The sequence below is a fragment of the Leucopleurus acutus genome (genome assembly GCF_964270905.1).
Source record: "Leucopleurus acutus genome assembly, chromosome: 2".
Classification (NCBI taxonomy): Eukaryota; Metazoa; Chordata; class Mammalia; order Artiodactyla; family Delphinidae; genus Leucopleurus; species Leucopleurus acutus.
In genome coordinates, this window is record NC_139143.1 from 161,930,218 (window position 1) to 161,947,434 (window position 17,217).

The 17,217-nt window shown below is 43.1% G+C and overlaps 1 protein-coding gene across 1 annotated transcript in view; it reads right to left on the reverse strand.

Annotated features, from left to right (window-relative positions):
* Positions 1–17,217, reverse strand: part of MACF1 (microtubule actin crosslinking factor 1) — a gene marked incomplete at its 5' end in the record, with an annotated part of 341,097 nt that overhangs the window by 203,551 nt on the left and 120,329 nt on the right. The window contains 2 exons of the mRNA XM_082834746.1: positions 2,629–2,718; positions 15,387–15,448. Of these exons, the coding sequence (XP_082690872.1) occupies positions 2,629–2,718; positions 15,387–15,448 (152 nt within the window). The remainder of the gene's footprint in view (positions 1–2,628; positions 2,719–15,386; positions 15,449–17,217) is intronic.

The following is a 17,217-nucleotide window of genomic DNA, read 5'->3' on the forward strand; positions in this document are numbered from 1 at the left end:
CTATAGCTTAGAAGATGACAGAGCCTGTGAAACTGAAGACTCTAAGGCAATGGGAAGGGAGATCAATGAGGTGAAAAGATGACTTTAAGAGGACAGGGAATGGGGATATTGCCTAAGCCCTCTTTCTGGAGAAAGATCACAGGCTACAGCTTAGAGCCTGCAAGCAGAAAATGGCCTTCTTACACACTCTAATCTTTACTCCTAAGTACTCCCCACCAAAAAAACGCTTAAGAACATGCAAGTTAAATATCTGTCCTCTACAGCAACTAGAGATGTTATTGACCAAGCAGAGTATCTCCATGCAGTGAGTGGTTTGCAAACAACAGGCTCTTCTGAAAACAAATGACATGGTGTGTGGTGAGAACCTGGAGGCCAGAGAGGTGGACAGTCCCCGTTAGTCTGGAGTGTGGAGTCATAAGCAATAACTGTCGTGCTGTCAACTAAGCTTTCCACGATTCTGTGATCTCGACTCAGACAACATAGCAAGGCCACCAGAAAGCCATGGGTCTCCAGGTCACAAAGGGACTTGATGCCACCGAACACCCTTATTCTTTTCGTGCCAGCTACTCTCAGATAAGCAAAACAATTCCCACTCCAGGATCATCTAACAATGGCAAGAGGCACAATTAGTTTTAACCACTTTCTTTGGGACCCAAATTCCCAGGCAGACAGGGAAGAAGGCAATCGGTAACTGAGCTACTTGGAGACCTAGAGAACCCCAAACTCTCTGATGGCCCTGCAGTGCCGGCTGGGATGCTGGTGGCCCCAGGAGGACCTACTACATCATCATCATCATCTTCCTCCTGCTCCTTGCTGTCTGTATGGCGCCAGGAGGGCATGCTCACCAGACGGAGGGTCTTCAGCCCTGCTGGCTCCTTTGGCCACCAACCAAGAGAAAGACATGACAGAGTAACAGGAAATTCACAACACATGAACGAAAAGGAAATGAATGCAGAAAAAAAAGGTGAAAATAAATATGAAAATACCCTCCCACCTCCAGAAAGATGCAAAAACCAAATTAAGACCAGAGCAGATGGTTATACTGAACACTTCTTTTGTTGAAACACAGCTTTAATTCTCCACGGCCACCCACCCTCCCTACTTCTGTGAATCAAGTAAGGCAGAGAGGAGGATGAGAATAACCATGAAAGACATATTTGGGTGGTTTTTGGTGAAAAGATGATATTTTATGACTATCTCCATAAACACCTGTAGGTTTTCAAAGGTTAGAAAAAGAAATCAGATTGGAGTGGTTTTAACCTGTTTTTTAAGCAACATCACTGAAAAGAATCACTTTTCAATATAAAATCACTACAAGTTCATCAAATATACCAGCCAAACTGCCCAAAATATAACTTTGTGAGCACTGTTAAGTCCAGCACAGTGAAAGTAAAATTCTGATTACTTAGGAGATTTATAAATGAGGGCCAGAGAAGAACTAGAAATCATATGTACTGGCTATGTTAATAAAAGCATCTGTCAATTTTAGGCCATTAAACATTATAAAATTAATTCTACTGTAAGACCAAAAAAAAAAGTGAAACCAAAACAAAGGCCCCAGGGGAAGGCAAGCTCCAACCGTGGAAGAAGCTATTACTTAGGGAGTGAAATCTAATGTGCCAAATCCTGCTCTTGAAACACAACAAACAATGACTAAGAATCACCAAAGGCGGTGAGCACGCTGGCTCCACCAGCTCCTCGAGCGGTGTGCCTCTCCAGAGCACTCCTCCCTCACAGGTGTTTCCAGTATTCAGCCCTGGCCTTTTCTAAATGAAAAGTATGTTGTCTACAACGCTCGAGTTAGAGCAGGAGCTGCATAGGATCACAGGCTTCCATTAGGCTCCCATATAGGAAACAATGAGCCCACAGAGAGGTTACGCTGATCCCTCAAACAAAGTGAAGATAAGAACTCAAGAGCCAAGAGGTTCAGACAGCCTTTGCCCTCAGACAGGTAAGTGTTTCCACAAGCCACATTTAATACATCTGGGGAGGAAGCAGGCATGTTTAATTATCCAAGGAGCCCAGATGTACTCCGTCTGGGGCTATGCTCAGACAGCAACTTCAGCACTTCTCCAACCCTGTGAAAGACAGTGAATCCCAGAAGGGAGAAAGTAGGTGATTTGGAAAAAAATGACTCTAAATACCTGGGCTTTTAAATGTAAATTTCAGGTCTTTGCTGAATACAGAAATAGAACAATTCATAGGTAGAAGCAAAAATAGGAGGAGTCTATATAGACTAGAAATAAAGCTGTAGGAAGAAAAATACACCTTATTCAAAAATCTTTAAATGTAAATCTGCTATTCCTGAAACACTAGCATCTATAAATAGATAAAGAACAAGTAAGGAGAAAACATGCAAATATGAAAGGAACAGAACTGATACTTGATTCCATCAAGAAATGAGAATATATGATACATCAGGTTAAATTAAGATGAAATTACAGCATTTATAAAGTGTTAAGTCTGAGTTATAAATAAAGTCCACCAATTACCTCTTCTACTTTTTCCTCCCATGTAACAGAGCACACAGTGACAGTCACTGCCCTAGCACTCAACAAGGTGGACCCATATGTCATTAATAGGGCCACACCTGTGAGGTCAACTCATTAGGAGAAGAGAGAAGCTCACCAGTTTGATGCCTGAGAGGACCTCCAGCAGAGAGATCAGGTTATGGCCATCCCGCAGATCTTCATAAAGATCATTGATGTGCTTCCGGACCTGTGCATGAGAGTGAAACAGACTGATTTTTATCTATCTTGAATTATTTTATTATCTACACAAGAATCTCTGGTCCTAAGTAAACACAAATTAAAGAATCTGAAACTGGAAACAACAAAAAATTCAGGAATTTTCAGGTTGGAGTACAATACATATGAAATGGTAACACTTAACAGAAGTGTATGTGTGTTTTTTTTAAATTGAGGCCAGGGACTTCCCTGGTGGCACAGTGGTTAAGAATCCACCTGCCAATGCAGGAGACACGGGTTCGAGCTCTGGTCCAGGAAGATCGCACATGCCGCGAAGCAACTAAGCCCGTGTGCCACAACTACTGAGCCTGTGCTCTAGAGCCCGCAAGCCACAACTACTGAGCCTGTGAGCCACAACTACTGAAGCCCACGCCCCTAGAGCCCATGCTCCGCAACAAGAGAAGCCACCGCAATGAGAAGCCCACGCACGGCAACGAACAGTAGCCCCCACTCACCACAATTAGAGAAAGCCCGCGTGCAGCAACAAACACGCAAAGCGGCCAAAAATAAAATAAATAAGTAAATTTATAATTAATAAGTAAATTGAAGCCAGGTCCATTACATACTCCAGCCAACCATGAAAAATACTCCAGAAAGTTTGGACTAGGGATGGGGAGTCTTAATCATCCTGAAACATCTCAGGAATTATTATGGACCAAAATGTGAAATGACGGCCAATGATGGACAGATGAGACCAGTCAGAGTCAGAAAAGCCTTCCAGAGTGCTACGAAGGAAACTAAAATGCTAGATACCCAGTATTCCATACGGTGTACCTTAATTTAACCCCTTTCTTACCAAATACTTTTTTTTTTTAATTTATTTTTGGCTGAGTTGGGTCTTCGTTGCTCCGTGCAGGCTTTCTCCAGTTGCGGAGAGTGGGGGCTACTCTTTGTTGCAGTGCATGGGTTTCTCACTGCGGTGGCTTCTCTTGTTGCAGAGCATGGGCTCTAAGCACAAGGGCTTCAGTAGTTGTGGCACGTGGGCTTCAGCAGTTGTGGATCGTGGGCTCCAAAGCGCAGGCTCAGTAGTTGTGGCACATGGGCTTAGTTGCTCCATGTCATGTGGGATCTTCCTGGACCAGGGCTTGAACCCGTGTCCTCTGCATTGGCAGGCGGATTCTTAACCACTGCGCCACCAAGGAAGCCCCTTACCAAATACTTCTAATAGTGAACTTGAGAAATACTTTCCTTTTGGGAAAAAACAATTCTAATTTTATAACTGAAACTATGCAAAAACAAATAGATATCACTTTAGAAAAATGTGTGGGTAATGTCAAACATTGTGCTAATGCTTTAGATGTTATCTCATCTATCCCTCATATCCATAAGGTAGGTATTATTATTCCTGTTTTACACATGAGGAAATGAGACACAAAGAGGTTAAGTAACTTGCCTAAGGTCACAAGTGGAAAGACGGGCCTCAGTTTGGTCTTTTTTTTTTTTTTGCGGTACGAGGGCCTCTCACTGTTGTGGCCTCTCCCGTTGCGGAGCACAGGCTCCAGATGCGCAGGCTCAGCGGCCATGGCTCACGGGCCCAGCCGCTCCGCGGCATGTGGGATCTTCCCAGACCGGGGCACGAACCCGTGTCCCCTGCGTCGGCATGCGGACTCCCAACCACTGCGCCACCAGGGAAGCCCTGGTCTTTCTGATATTAGTCTTTGCCATTACTACAATGCTTTGTAATCAGACATAATCTCATTTTATTTACTTAATCCAAACAACTGCCCTGTGAAGTTTACTTATCACTCCCATTCTATAACAGAAACTGAGGAAGCTAAGGCTCTGAGAAGTTATGGTCACATAGCTGTGGGAAGTGCCTAAAGTGACTGATTCATTCCAAGTCTAGTGACAACTTCACCAATATGCTCAAACACAGAATCAGAAGACAATTGGAAATTACAAGGAAGAAGATTCTTTTCAACATAATTAATTTTCTAGACAATAAGAGAAAGGGTTTACTCTCAGAATAGTGGATTTCTAGTCACTGGAGTTTTTCAAGCAGAGACTAGGATATTGGAATTTCTACATTCACGTGGAAGATTGAACTATAAGTCCTTTCCAACTATAATATTCTAGCATTCAAAACAGATTGCAAATCAGAAAAGATAAAGGGTGGAAACATCTCAGTAAACTTCCTAGAAAAGAAAGGACTTGAAGGATTAGAAAATGTTTGATAGAAAGAAAGAGCAGGGGAAAACCACATAAGGCTAGGTATAGGGGTGGAAACATGCAAGATATGCATGTTTGTACGTGTGTGCGAAGGAATAAGAAGTTGACAGGTAGATAACCCAACTGGAGAAAATGGTTCATGATAAATTGAATAATAGGTTTCAAATATTTAAAAATTAAATATAGGTTTCAAATATTTAAAGACTATTTCTTCAATTTTTTTGTGCTACTGACAATATGACACATATTTTAGTTTAATCTGCAATACTAACATTTTCTCCCTCACTTTCTTAAGTTTAGACAATGAATGAAACAATGCATTTACCCCAGACTTGTATCACTTGTTGATTTCCATGGTGTAAATACTCTCTTGAAATGACCAATTTCAAGCTATTAATATAATATCACTAAAAGCAATGTTGGGAAGAAATGTACAGTAGCACACCAATATATAGAATTTCCATCAGAGAGATACAACAGACATAACTGACCTCAAGAGCACAGATGGTAATAACATAGTAAAGTAACTGAAGTGATGAGCTTTGAATATTTATTACCTTTATTTTAAATAAAATTTATTTAATTGTAAGTTTACATAATTTAATTTTTAATAATGGCTGTGCTTAGCAAATAGCTCACAAAATTCCTGAAAGTTTAATATTTGGCTCTCACGAGCCCATGACAGTTGACTCCAACACACCAGTGGCTCTAAGATTTCAAGACCCCTCCCTCATGTGGGTCCAAGGGTTCAACCACAGTGCACCACTCAAGAAATTAGCAGGTCATAAGAGTTGGAAAGGAAGTTTGATTTGACAAGTTCAATCTGAAGTATGTTGAATTTAAAACAACAGCAAAGGAGCTACAAATGGAAATGTTCTTGAAGCAGCTGAAAATACCAGAATTTAATCTGGGGCAGATGAGAACTTAAGTTTAGAAGTCATATGCATAGAGGTGCTAGCTAAAGACATGGGAAATGTTGGGCTTTCTGGGTTAGGGCAAAAAAGAAGAGTGGAGGGCTAAGGACTGAGCCTGAAGGAATAGCCAAAATTAGAAGGCAGGAGATGGGAAAGCAATCAACAAAGGTGGGGGGGGGGCGGGTAGGGGAAAAGGCAGTGAAAGAGGTAGGCAACAAACCAAGAAAGTATAATCAAGGAAGAGATGATCACCAGTATCAAATGCTACAGGACAAGGAGGACGAAAACTAAGAAAGGCTTTCTGAATTTTCCTACAAATAAGAGTGCTTTTTGTGAGAATAATTTTCCAGAGAGTGGTGGAATGGAAATCAGTTTTTAAATGAACAGTAGGTTTTAAAAAGTCAGAAATTATTAAATACTTGTTATTAGGATTAAGAAGAGAAGAAACAGGGACTTCCCTGGTGGTGCAGTGGTTAAGAATCCACCTGCCAATGCAGGGGACACGGGTTCAATCCCTGGTCCGGGAAGATCCCACATGCCGCGGAGCAACTAAGCCCATGTGCAACAACTACTGAGCCTGCGCTCTGGAGCCCACGAGCCAAACTACTGAGCCCACGTGCCACAACTACTGAAGCCCGCGCGCCTAGAACCCGTGCTCCACAACAAGAGAAGCCACCGCAATGAGAAGCCCACGCACTGCAATGAAGAGTAGCCCCCACTCGCCACAACTAGAGAAAGCCCACACGCAGCAACGAAGACCCAGTGCAGCCAAAAATAAATAAATAAATTAAATTAAATTTATAAAAAAAAAGAAGAGAAGAAACAATAATGAGGGATTTATTATTGACAGGTAAGGCCTGAACATAGGGTATAAAAATCGGGAGTGGTCATCAAGTAATTATTTAAATAAATTACACAGGGTTGCGGACCAGGTGAGATCGTGTTATCAGTAGGATACCAAACACCAAGAAAAAGGAAGTACTTGAAATGTAAAGTTAGTTTTACATCAAGGCCCCAATATCTCCTTCTGAAAATTCCGGTTTATGTTTTACACCTGTGAATAGCAAAATTCAACCACCTTACAAGAAATTTACATGAGTCCTAGTTTACTGTTTCTCAGTCTTTGTGTGATTATAATAACTAAGTAACTATGAAAACCAGTAGAGAGATATAGACAAAAGTAATGGGGGAAGGGAGTGTAGTAAGATTTTTTTTTTTTCAGATAATTTTCAACAGAGAACAGTAGTCTGTTTCTAAAGCATACTGGACACAGCTCTGCCTAGAGAAGGATAAAGAACTAGGGGCTTCCCTGGTGGTACAGTGGTTAAGAATCTGCCTGCCAATGCAGGGGACACGGGTTCGAGCTCTGGTCCAGGAAGATCCCACATGCCGTAGAGCAACTAAGCCTGTGCACAACTACTGAGCCTGCGCTCTGAAGCCCGCGAGCCACAACTACTGAAGCCCGCGCGCCTAGAGCCCGTGCTCCGCAACAAGAGAAGCCACCGCGATGAGAAGCCCGCGCACCGCAACGAAGAGCAGCCCCCACTCACCGCAACTAGAGAAAGCCCAAGTGCAGCAACAAAGATCCAACACAGCCAAAAATAAAAAATAAATAATAAAAAATAAGGAACTATGATAATTAAAAAAAAAAAACTCGCTAACACTTACTAGTGCTTTTACATCAAAAAATGTTCAGATGCAGAGGGGGGATTTGGAGGGCTCAATTAACATCCCACGATCATACGGCTTAATGACCAGGCCAATCAAATCCAGGTCTGCCCCCTTCTGAAGTCTTCACCATTTCTGTACATGCTACATTGCCTCTGAAGTTTTCCACAAATCTCCTAAGAAAAAGTCTGGTGGACTAAGCACCAGAAAAGTATGAGAGGCAGCCAAGTGAAGCCAAGAGTGCTCAGAAATCATCCATATATATGTTTCTTTCCAACAAATAATCATGCTGCTCTGTTAACAAACAAGATGAGTGAAAAACTTCAACTATCCAGGTCCTTACCTGTTTGTACTCCCTGTGAAAATCACCATCAAAATTAGTTCTTTAGAAATCTCCAAGGAATATGTACAAATGGCTAACAAACTCATGAACAGATGCTCAATATCATTAGCCATAAGGAAAATGTAAATCAAACTACAGTGAGATACCACTTCACAACCACTAGGATGGCTATAATCAAAAAGACAGATAGGGGCTTCCCTGCCGATGTAGGGGACGCGGGTTCGTGTCCAGGTCCGGGAAGATCCCACATGCCGCGGAACGGCTGGGCCCGTAAGCCATGGCCACTGAGCCTGCGCATCCGGAGCCTGTGCTCCGCAACGGGAGAGGCCACAACAGCGAGAGGCCTGCGTACCGCAAAAAAAAAAAAGATAATAAGTGTTGATGAGGCTATAGAGAAACTGGAACCTTCATACACTCCCAGTGAGAATGTAAAATGATGCAGCTGCTTTGGAAAACAGTCTGACAGTTCCTCAAAAGGCTAAACACAATTTACCATAAGACTTAGTAATTCCACTCCTAGGTATATATCCAAGAGAATTAAAAACATATGTCCAGAAAAAAACAAAAACAAAACTTGTACATGAATGAATGTTCATAGCAGCATTCATTGTTCACAATAGCCAAAAAGTGAAAATAATCCAAATGCCTAAATATTATGACATGTGAAAGAAGCCACTTACAAAGAACCACATATTGTATAATTCAATTTGTATGAGATATCTAGAATCGGCAAATCTATAGAGACAGATAGTAGATTGGTGGTTGCCTAGGGCTGGGGGAGAGGATGGGGGGTTGGTTAGGGATAATGATTAAAGGGTACAGGGTTTCTTTTGGGGGATGAGGAAAATATTCTAAAATTGATTGTGGTGATGGCTGCGAAACTCTGTGAATACAATAAAAGCCATTGAAATGTACACTTTAAATGGGTGAATTATGTGATATGTGAATTAAATCTCAACATAGCTATTTTTAAAAATTAATGAATGGGGCTTCCCTGGTGGTGCAGTGGTTAAGAATCCACCTGCCAATGCAGGGGACACTGGTTCGAGCTCTGGTCCGGGAAGATCCCACATGCCACGGAGCAACTAAGCCTGTGTGCCACAACTACTGAGCCTGCACTCTAGAGCCCGTGAGCCACAACTACTGAGCCCGTGTGCCACAACTACTGAAGCCCACGCGCCTAAAGCCCAGGCTCCGCAACAAGAGAAGCCACCATAATCAGAAGGCTGAGCACCTCAACAAAGAGTAGCCCCGCTCACCGCAACTGGAGAAAGCCCACGCACAGTAACGATGACCTAACACAGCCAAAAAAAAAATTAATGAATGACTAAATTTTGAGACCAAGCCAATCCTCCCCAATCACCATGCATTAGTAAGCCAAGGAAAACTCTGCTCTCCCAATTTTTAGAAGATTGGCTTGAAGTTATGAAAAAATAAACAGCTTCCCCCAGTTTCTAAGTGGCTTTAGCAAAGGGAATAAATTGCACTTAAGTGCTTGGAATCAGAATCTGAGCCCAAAGGGACTTTAAAGATTACTTAACTCTAATACACTCAGTTTACACGTGAGAAAAGCACTGTCTAGAGAAGTTAAATAACTTTGTAAGACCATTTAGCTGGAAAGTGTCAGATCACTGTCTCTTGACTCTGAGTTCAATGCTCTTTCCCCTCACAAGGCTTCCATGATGCTTGAAGGGTAGAAACAACATATTAACAACATTATTAAATTATAAGAGCCCCCCCACAAAAAAAGAACCAACAACTGTCATGTAGTATTCTTTAACACCTGCAGAAAGCCTGATCTAGAAAAGTTTTGCTCGAAGACTCTTAAAAGAAAACACAAGCAGCTCAATTTCCTTGATCCACATTATGTTGAAGAGCAATATACAGGTCAGAGGAGAAAGTTTTAAAGAGAAGAGTATGTTATTTACTCTCATCTATACTTATTAAAAGATACAGGGAAAGTAAGAGTGAGCCTGGTAGCTTCAGATGGATTTCTGAATTTACAGATTTCTAAACTGTAAGAGGGAAAATTCCATACTGATTCAAAGGCCAAATTTATCCTCCAGAAAAGCCCAATACTAAAAAAAAACAGATAACAGTTGTCACAGACTTTTCACTCTGGAGAGAACCGTGCTCGAACACAGGGAATAAGAGTGGGGGCTGAGGGCCCCTTTTGGAGTAAGTAGAGTGCGATGGGGGAGCAAAGTGTGAGGCTCTTTGCAGATGAGAATCCTATCGCCTGTTTTGAGAGTTCCTTAAGTTTTAAGGAATCTGACAGTGGTAACAGCCAACCCTGATTAACAACAATTCTCTGCGGATGAGGAGGATTCTAAAATCCACCAAGGGTATCTTTACTTAATAGGCAGGCACTAATGCTCAGGGAGTAGAGAATCCAAGTCCCAATGTAGAACCAAAACCTTCAGTGGGGGTCGAGATGCATTCAGGGTGAAATCAAGCCCTGAAAACGCAGGCCTAGGCAGACATGGTCAAAAACCACCACCATACAGTCACAGTTGGGCAACAAAGGAAACATTCCTCTCCTCAGCATCTGACCAGCACGACTCCATCAATCTCTTAAATTACACTCCACTGCCAGTCTCCATCTCATGTGGCCACAGCACAGAGGCTGCGCAAGAGAGAGTGCCTGGAACCATTAGAGCATTCTCCCACCCTGTGTTCAGCTAGAGAGCCTCAAAGAGGCGGAGAAAAATTGAGAACATTAGTAAAACTTTGGAGTTAAAAACTTTTGCAGGTTTATCTGGAATTCTTAACTAAAATTCCAGGAAGGCCAGTTGCTTCTAGACTGCATACATGACTAAAGATGGAAAGAATTAGTCCATCTGTTAGATTAAATGCTTTCCTTCCTTTCTACCCACTAACCTCCGCAGTCAGTAGAAACTGACCAGAGAAAGCCTTCCTCCTCCTTTTCAGGAGCTCATGCTCTCAGTTCTGTCTCATCGTTTCAGCCTTTCTTGAAGTTCTCTTTGGGATACTTTATCAGCTACCAGAACCCAGAGATATATCAAGGATAATGTGAATAAAATCTCACTTAAAACTCTAGGGTTTTTGTTTTTTTTTTGCAGTACGCAGGCCTCTCACTGCTGTGGCCTCTCCCGTTGCGGAGCACAGGCTCCGGATGTGCAGGCTCAGCAGTCATGGCTCATGGGCCCAGCTGCTCCGCGGCATGTGGGATCCTCCCAGACCAGGGTACGAACCCGTGTCCCCTGCATCGGCAGGCGGACTCTCAACCACTGCGCCACCAGGGAAGCCCTAGGTTTTTATTTGTGATGGTTCTGGCATATGAGCAGAACTCTTCGATTTGTAGGACTTGTGTTCTAAATTAGGTTATTTATATATTTCAGATGCTTACATCCTTAAATCTCTTTTATGATTGGACCAACAGTGTTCTCAGCTAATAAAGAGGCATTGATTTGCTTATGCAAGAACAAACTGTTTCCTAAAGAGATACTTGGGAATCCAAGAGATTAGGTCAACTAAATCTAGCACTTGAGGGGCTTGGCTGTTTTGATCTTACATCATTCTACTTGCCAATGGCAACACTAATGTAGTTCATGTGTACTTGGGGAGCAAAGCAAAGGATGCCTGAATTACAAAAAACAGATTTGATCCCTAATTCTCAGCCCAAAGTTCAAAGAATTCCAACATGGAGCAATGATTCCGATGAGCAGTGAATCTCTGTGAAATATTCCAAGATGAGAAAATGCCATTGGAACTGTAAGGCTGGGGGCCTGAGAAGAGATGAAAAATTGCCAAGGATTTAAGTAAAGCTCTGGCTGGCCTCCAATTTCTAACAATGCTATGTGTTCGTCTAGTTTCTCCCTCCCTGGGCCTCCTGTCATCACACAGAACTGAGGCAGAAGTTCAACAGGCAACATCAGCTGCAAGTGAAGAGCAGGGAGGCAGAGCACTTGCATCCAGCTACAGAGTTTAGGGGGGCAAGCTTGAGGCAGGATAAATTCAGTTCTTCCAATTGTTAAGAGATGAGGTATGAAAGCAGAGCAAGGTGGGGGCATATTTAATAGTAACAGCAAGTAGTTCTGGCCAGAAGCCTCATGCCTGCTCTTTAGCTCCATCCTTCACTAGCTGTATGACCTTGGGAAAGTCACTTCATTCTTCTAATTCTCACTTTCCTCAACTGTTAAAACTGAAAGGATAAAATACCTTTACCTCCTTCAGGGTTACTGTAAGGATCAAGTCATATTAGAATATGCTTTGTAAGCTAAAAAGACTACTGAGCTATTATTTACTCATGGTAACAAATCCTTACTGGATACTTCTCATGCTCCGGGTGCAGTACTTGGCTGAGACAGTGCACAAGTCCTAGGCCTCAAGGAGCAGAGGACACCAACGTGTGAACACACAAGCCCATCTCTTCAAAGTGGTGTGGCACAGAGATGGAGCTGCAATTAATTTAGTCCAAGGGATGGAGGTCAGAGCCTCAGGAAGGGGATACTGGACCTGGGTCTTGAAGGGTAAGTGGGTGATGGCCAGGCAGAGGAGGACAAGACATGCATTCAAGGGAGAGAGAAATGAATAAGCAAAGAGGTACGAAAGTACAGTGTTTAGGAAGCAGTGAGATGTTTCGTACGGCTACAGCACAGGCTATGCAGGGGACAATGCCTGGTTGGAAACAGGCTGTGAAGGGCTCTGCACCATGACAGAGTTATGTGCCACCAAACCAGAGGCAACTAACTGGTAAATGTTGAAGAAATTAGAGGAAAATTGCAGGGCTTTTTCTCCCTGTCTCTCTCCCTTCCTCCTTTGTCCCGACTAAAAAAAAACAGGACAAAACATCAACCGTCAAGTTACAATCTGGCAGAAAGATGAATGTTGCAGGTGCTATAACAGAAGTACATAATGAATACAGGGAGGGCACAAAGGAAAGGCCAGTCAATTCCAGGTGGGAGAGTCAGGAAAGCATCTATTGAGGAGGTGTTAAGTTGGTGTTGTCCAGGCAGAACAGAGCTGGGGAAGGTAATCCACGCAGAGGGAGCCCCATGAGCGAAGATACAGTGTCATAAATAGCATGTCAAACAGTTCAGCAAGAGCTTACGGTCTGAGAGGAGTATGACACCATGAGCCTGGAAAGGTAGACAGACCGGTGTCAGCAGCGCAGAGGTTGAGAGCACAGGTGCCAGACTTTAGGCTGCCTGAGTTCTAGTATTTTAGTTCTTCTTCTTTCTAGTGGTATGACCTCGAACAGGTTATTTAACCTCTCTGAACCTCACTGATAAAATGGACTATTAATAGAATCTACAGCATAAGGTCAGTGAAGAATTAAATGAGATGATCCATATAAAAGACTCAGTATAGAAAGTCTGATTTACAGTAAGCACTCAATAAACTACTACCATTATCATTATATTTGTTCTTATAGAAAACTTTATTAGGAAACTATTATGGCCAAGTCAAGAGATGAAGAGGCCCTGGGCTAGAACAGAGGTAATGGGGATGGAGAAGAGAAACCAGATGCAAGCATCTTTCTGAGTTCGAAGTGATTGATTGTAGTTGGTGACAGGGAGAGATGATGGGCAGGACTAAATACAGTATGATTCTAGGTTCCTAACTTGGACAGCTAGGTACACGAGTGAAAATACTGGGCAATTTGGGATGTGTTGAATACAGGACCTGTCTGGGTAACATCCAGATGACCGTGTCAAGTACACTGTGAGATACAGGTCCTGGGCTTAGGAAAGAATGCAGGAAAAGGCTCTATCATCACCTCCTTATCTATATCTTGTAGTTAGAAAATCGCCCTCATTTGTAGTTAAACAAGTGGCCCTAACGAGCCATGTTTGATTTATGTAACCATCTCACCGGCCATAGTTTACGGAACTAAATAGATAGACCACTGACCCATGGAGGAGAAGAAAACCTCAGCCAACCAGATTGCTTGTGTTTGCATCTTTAGAATCATGTAGCTGCAGGGGTTTACATTACCATTTGAGGGACAGCCACCGTGGCTCACACACAAGCAACGGCAGGAATGCAGAGAACTAAATGTAGGAGACACACAGAAAGATATAAAAATGAAGAAACACAAGGCCTCATAAAAAGAGAAAGAGAGAGTAACTGCCCAATAAAGTTTAGTTTTCATAAAGCTCAGATGCATCCAGACACCAGACTCTGGAGATCACCCTGTAACCCTTTCAACTTATGATTCCTTGCATTCCATGCAACCAAATGACCCCCGTGGCTAACGCAAATGAGACTGCCAAAGAATACAGAGTAGAAAACAAGAAAATGGTTAGGACCCAGGGAACGTCAACATGGAAGACTCAGAAGGAGCAAGAGAAGCCAGTGAGAGAGGCATTCATGGAGGGAAGAGGTACTGAGGAAAAAGCAGTGTCCCAGAAGGCAACAGAAAAGACAGCTTTAAAGGAGCAGTGAGGGCTTCCCTGGTGGCACAGTGGTTAAGAATCTGCCTGCCAATGCAGGGGACACGGGTTCAAGCCCTGGTCCGGGAAGATCCCACATGCTGCGGAGCAACTAAGCCCGTGCGCCACAACTACTGAGCCTGTGCTCTAGAGCCCACGAGCCACAATTACTGATGCCCGTGCCCTTGGAGCCTGTGCCCTGCAACAAGAGAAGCCACAGCAATGAGAAGCCCACACACCACAACGAAGAGTAGCCCCCACTCGCCACAACTAGAGAAAGCCCGCTCACAGCAATGAAGACCCAATGCAGCCCAAAATAAATACATACATAAATAAAGTAAAATAAAATAAATTAAAAAAAAAAAACAAAGGGAGCAGTGAGTTGGTCAACACTCTCAAATGCTACAGAGAAATCAAAAGAGAAGAAGATAAAACTAGGCTACTAGATACAGCAATTGAGAGGTCACTGGTAATCTTTCCCAGAGCAGTAATTATTATAGCTCACAGTTATTTGAGTAATTATTGTAACTTAAAAACTTTGTTTACAAATCTGACTGCCACATTAGTCATACTGTTTATCCTTAGGTGAGTATTTAATATGCCTCTGCCTTGGATTTTCCTCTATTTAAAAAAAATAATATAAAAATAATAATAAGATCTCCCTCCAACCCTAGCCATTTTGCTCTGTATTTTAAACTGTATGGGGGTTACACCTGAATATACATATTTTAAAAATTCATTAAACTGATCGTTCAAGATTTGCATACCTTAAGAGAGAGAACAAAATCTCCTCTGCCCCATCCTTCCACACTAATCAGGTTAAAAAATTTAAAACAAGAAAGGGGCTTATAAAATAGTATGTAAAGTTTGGTGCAAAGTGTTCTTGGAAATCCCAGGAATCACGCCACGGTATCCTCAACCTCAGCCTCCTCAGGTAATGGAGGTGTTACTGTCTTCACCAAGAAACTGATCAGTGGAAGTTTCCACGTTATTCGGACTATGTTAGATATTAAAAAAAAAAAAAAAGTCATGTGTATCCCCATCAACTGGAGCACATGGCCAGTAACATGAACTGAGAGAAGGGACTGATAGATCCAGATCAGGAGCAGCCAGAGGGGCCAGGGCAGCATCCACGAAGGGGTCCTACCTTCATCAGGTGCTTGTTGACCCACTTGGTGAACGTCTTCTTCTGCACACGGTCCCGTTCATCTGTGAGGAAACAAGGAGAAGGCACTGGCTTAGCGCTACCCAGCAAGACGTTCCCCAACCACTGCCTTGCCCACAACCAGATTCTCCAGGACAGTGGAGACAGTTTCCTCAGGACTATGAGACAGCGTGTTGTTGTTGGGAAGGTTCAGTCTGTCTGAACTTCCTCTTCTGTCCTTACCATGTTGTCACTTTATGCATTAGACAGAATCATGTGCCTCAAGAATCCTGTCATGGCAAAGTCTCCTTCGCATCGTAATTCTCCGGGGAGCACAGTGATTCCCTGCTTCCCCTGCCCCCAGCAAGCTCCAAAAAGCCAAAGCTGTGAAAACCCCCAACAGAAGGGGTGGAGTGCCCTTGGCGCTCGGGGCACCTATAGTGCAGGGTTCCATCTCACCCTCCACACACTGGTCCTCTTGACCAATGCTCTCCTCCCACCCCCTCCTCCCCAGTACTCCCTCACTCCAGCTTCTTCCCCAGCCTCACCAACCAGGCTCTCAGAGCTGCCCACTATGCCCTGCCCCACACATCTCCTCCCTCCCTCCCTTCTCCCAAGTCTTACAGAGCCCCACTTTTTTTTGTAGGCAAACTGTCTTTCATTCTCAATTCTGTTCACCTCTTTAACAGAAACATGACTGTCAACACTTGACAGTAACTGCGCCACAGAGGCCTGATCCTGTGGAGAACTCACCTTCTCGCACAACGCCACCTCCAGACCACTGATTCATCAGCTCCGTTCCTTTTCTACTTATTTGAAGCCCTTGCCCTCCACTATACCATCTTGTTCAAATCATCCTTTCTGTCATCGACCATTCCCTGCTGCCTGCCCCCTCCACGTGGCAAATCTACGTTAACTTCTCTTAACAACTTGGTTCACATTTACTAGCTCCAAGGGTATCCTATGGTGTCATCCTCAAATTACTTCAGCATATGTGTGGACAATGCATGTGAGCCTGCTTGGCTCCCCTGACCTTCAGCTCCAATTCACAGCCAGCCACCACCATGCCACTTCCTGAGCCTCGTTCCTTCTCCAAACATACCTATTTAGCAGTCATCTTTATCAATCTTTCATAGCTCCTCATCATTCTCAACCTTCAATCACTCCCTTCTTATTTTACCCTGTTTATTAAGAACACCTAAGATCATCCCAGTCTGTGCTAGACAACATAGTTAAGCAATTCAAAGCTGCAGTCACTAATACCCCAGGGAGTCTCACGGGCCTAACCTTCTACTAGTATGTTCACCAGGACAATCCCCAAACCTGAATGACTACCATGGCTTGACCCCTCCACTTCTTCTCCAACTCAGAGAAATTTCAGAAGAAAGTAGCAGAATTATATATGAGCCAGTAACTTTGGCTCACTAGTAATTCACACAAACTTCAGTTAGGTTTTCTCTCTCTACTGCCACAGTTATTTCCTTCTTACTGACTCCCAAGTAAAAGCCACATAGGTACCATTCCAAACAACACTAAGGCTTTCTCTCCACTTCCAGGTGGATGCTCTATCTTCTTATTTTTCTGAATCTAGAGCCATCCAGTAAGTGCTCCTTCATCTCTTTCTCTAACCTTACCTTTACCGCCTCTTCCTTTCCTGCTTTATTTGCAAGGAACAGTGATCTCTTCCTATTACAGACCACAGAACTTAGGAATTAGAATGGATTTAGTCTAATTCCCTGCTCATTCCACAAATCCCCTCAACAACAAAGAATCATATGTTCAGAGTTGAAAGGTCTGTCCAAATCTTGCATACATCTACAATATTATTGACTCT